The 3720-nt window shown below is 52.4% G+C and overlaps 1 protein-coding gene across 3 annotated transcripts in view; it reads right to left on the reverse strand.

The window, feature by feature from the left end:
* The window catches only part of TBC1D16 (TBC1 domain family, member 16), a 68560-nt gene that overhangs the window by 12212 nt on the left and 52628 nt on the right, over positions 1–3720 (reverse strand). For all 3 annotated transcript variants that reach the window (XM_010856280.1, XM_010856279.1, XM_010856278.1), the window contains exons 3-4: positions 1851–2012; positions 645–792 (exon numbers count right to left, since the gene is read on the reverse strand). In XM_010856280.1, coding sequence (XP_010854582.1) covers positions 645–792; positions 1851–2012 — 310 coding nt within the window. The remainder of the gene's footprint in view (positions 1–644; positions 793–1850; positions 2013–3720) is intronic.

A 3720-nucleotide genomic window follows, 5' to 3' on the forward strand; every position in this document is an offset into this window, starting at 1 on the left:
GGCCCACTCCCACCGACCGCCTCTCCCCTCCACTCTCCCTCCGGCCCCGCCGCAAAGACGGAATTAATGCCTGGGACGGCCAACTTCCCTCTGCCGGGAGGGCCTGCAATAAATTACATGTGATTGGCCACATACAAAGGGATGGCTGTTCTGCGAGCGGGGAGCCCGCCTGTCAGGTTGTCTCCACGGGCAGTCACGGATCCAGGGCAAAACTGCAGCTGACATTTAATTCAAAAATCAAAGGTTGTTCAATGTAGGGGGAAAAAAAAGCCATGCTACTGTAATAAGGGAAGCCAGCAGGAGGCTCTGTGGGAAGGAAAGGAATTTTAAAGTCAGCCCGTTTCTAATAAGCACATACACTATCTTAAACAGATAATTAAAGAGCTCTTATTACATTTGTATGTAGATTGAGGAAAATATGGCAGGAAGCCTTGTCAAAACATGATTTTTCAAGTGTGGAGTACTGCCTTTACTAGAAGCCTGGGCACATGTTTTAAACCCGAAGTTGCTGCTCTGTTTGCCCCCAGCGACCACGGGTCACACCCTTGAGGCCTGGGACTCCAAGGGAGAGAGTGGGTGTTCTGGTCTGGGTTGGAAGGGGAGGGGAGGGGTGGGGCAGCACCCATTCCCCCCTCCCTAGCTACCTGGTCTTTGAGGTGCGTCTCAGCGCAGTATTTCCACTGCTGAAGCACGTCAGGCAGCTTGTCCAGGCCACCATGGTGGAAGTGGAACACTTTGTACTGGCTTTCCCGACTGGCGACGACCAGCTGGCCACTGGTGCAGGCCTCATCGCTGAGCGGCCATTGGAGGGGGGAAGAAAACAGACCCATGAATATGTAAACACGGGTTTTTATTTCCAAGTATAATCAGAGGCCGCTATCACTCGACCTCAGAGGCAGGAAACAGAAAGTCCCCCAGGAGTTTGGCTGCTGGCGGGAAGCAGAGAGAATTATGCCCTCACAGAAGCCATCACCCTCTTTGCTGAAGGAGGCAAAGCAGCTCCCTCTTGGGGAGGCCCCAGGTGGGACTGTCCTCGCCCCCGGGAGATCTGCCAGAGCAGCCTTCAGTCCCCACCCCTGCCGGCCAGGTCACATCCTCCCTTCTGTCCTGGATACCATGGAGATATCATGATATCATATCATCCATCTCCTAGGGGTGGATGCCCTGACATGAAATCAGATTTGGAACCCAGATGGGTGGGCACTAAGGAACTCCCCTCCAGTGGGCTTTCCATCTAGCACAGAAGTCACTCTGGGAAAATCCTCCAGGGAAATTCACTATATGTGCCTCAGGACCATCGCCCGACCTTGACTGGACTTCCCTGAAAGGCAGGATGGGGCTTTGGGTCTGGGAATGCCCCCAGAGGCACAATTGCTTCTTTGAAGCACTGGTCTTTGGCTGGTGCTGTCTTGCAGCTTTCAGGAAGAGAGACATGAGGTAGCCATTAGGTGGGGAACTGAAAGGGATGGTCCCCCATCATGAAGAAAATAGTGCCTCCCTCTAGAAAGCCATAGCCTATCCTGAGTATGCACTGAGTGGTTGGGCCTCTGATTGGGTGACCGGGAGCTCCCTGCAAGCACTGCTCTCTCTGTGGCCCTAGTTTGTCATCTTCCCCCAAACCAGAGCGCAAGCAACAGCTGCTACTATCACGCTGAAGGCAGAGGAAACAGTTTGGGAGCTACCCAGATCAGGCTCCTGCGGGGCAGCCATTGTGGGGCACTGCCTACAGGGCACTAGTGATGTTGGGAAGCAGACAGTTGGGAATGTCAGGCTCCTAGACCCAAGCATGGCCCCCCGGGGACACGGCAGGCGCACAGGCAGCTTCCTGGACATGGCCAAGAGGGCCTCACCTGAAGAAGAGGCGGAGGGAGCGCATCTGGCCCAAATCCACTCGGAACACACCACAGATCTGCTCCAGGGCGCCAGCCCTCTGCGGCTCATCCCAGCGCTGGGGCTGTAGGAGGCCGCTGCCGTCCGGGAACTGCAGGTGGGCATCCATGCTGGAGGGGGAGCTGGTGGAGCAAGTCATGTGAGGACTACACCTGTCTGTCGTGCAGTCATGGGGGGAAGGGCAGGCAGGGAGGGCTTGGGGAAACCGTTTAAACATGTGTGTCTGCTCAGAGACATACCGGAGCACATCATGCAGAGAGGTTCTCCATGAACATCCATGAATGAATGAATGAATCCCATCACAGGTACTTTAATGTGGATGGGGAAACACTTTTGTGACCAAATTCTGTCCTACCTCTGTAAAGGCACTAGGCTGTCATAATGACAGCTGAGGTCCTACTGACTGGGTTTGAGCCCTCGCTGTGTGACCCTGGGGGAAGTTAGCAAGCCTCTCTGAACCTTTGTTTCCTCCTTTGCAAAGTGAGGATAATAACAGGCCTTCTAGTAGAATGAACAGCGCTTGGTGCTGGGCACCCTGGTTTTCAAGGCTTGCTAAAAGAAGCTTGTTTCATGACCATTTTAGACAGCATGGGGCTTCCATTTGGGTTCACACTGGTTCAGTATTTTCCTGAAAAAATATTGGTTCCATAAGGAAACATTTCGGCTGCAATCCTATTAATACTACCAGTAAACACTTAGTTGAGCCTGGCTCTGTGTTAACCACTAGCCCTGTGCTTTTTATCACATATAATCTTCACAATAATCCTAGGAAATGAGTGGTTATTATCCCCACGTACAGAACAGGAACTAAGGCTCAGAAAGGTTAAGTAACTTGTCCAAGGTCACACAGTTAGCAGGTGGTAGAGCTGGGATTTGAACCCAAGCTTTGTGGCATACATCTTTACCAGGGTATTCGATGGCCTCTCAGTTCAAAGTTCAGCAATACCGCATCATTCTTTTATTCTGCCTCTTTAAAAACTTCATTGTTTTATTTGGACCCTTGGTTGCAAAATATTTTATTTCATGGAATCAGCTACACTGCAGGTAAAGTGATGTCTCTTGAGATTTCATAGTAAACTCTAGCAGATGACTGCTAAAATATAGTCAGAGTAAAGGCAAACATCGGTTCAACCCCAACATCCTGCAGAGCTAAGACTGCAGTCGCTTTATCCCGCTTTTCCTGTTTAAACCAAGAACATAAAAGTGTCGGAGGCAATTAATCTGAAGGCACCTCTTCCTCAGATGGGCACCAGGTCTCCCAAGGAAGCTACCCGAGATTGTTGACGCACCATCTGTCTAATTCGGAACTTCCTCAAAGAGGAAGACTGGCCTTAGAACCTTTGCTGCTTCTAGAACAGCACTGGGCCTGGTGTGCTGTTCTTCCCTACTTGCCTAAGGAGGTGGGTGGAGCCAAGTCCCCCCATTTCTGAGGGGCACCTGGGGTCTCCCAGGAAACAGACTCAGGTGAAGACAGACAGCCGGATTGGGAGGAAGGCAGACAAGCTGAAGCACGCGGCCACACGACAAACTCAGACCCAAAAAGGCTGAGGGATTCCCTGTCCTCCTGAGGGGACCCTGACCGGGCTGCACTATGCAATGATTGTTTGCAAAACAAGGCAGGCCGCAGGGCTGAAGACAGCCCCCCACCAAGCCGCTTCTTGCAGCATTTCATAATCTGCTTATTGAACAATGAGGCCGCAGTGGCCAGAGAGCATGTGCTTGGCATGCTTCCCGACTGGGCCGGCCCATCCGGGCTCACCTCCAAGCCCAGCCAGAGAGGGGCCACTAAAGGGTGGCATTATTTCCAGCCCCCCCTCCCCCAGCCCTCCC

This window comes from Bison bison, unplaced genomic scaffold, assembly GCF_000754665.1.
Source record: "Bison bison bison isolate TAMUID 2011002044 unplaced genomic scaffold, Bison_UMD1.0 scf7180017864371, whole genome shotgun sequence".
Lineage (NCBI taxonomy): Eukaryota > Metazoa > Chordata > Mammalia > Artiodactyla > Bovidae > Bison > Bison bison.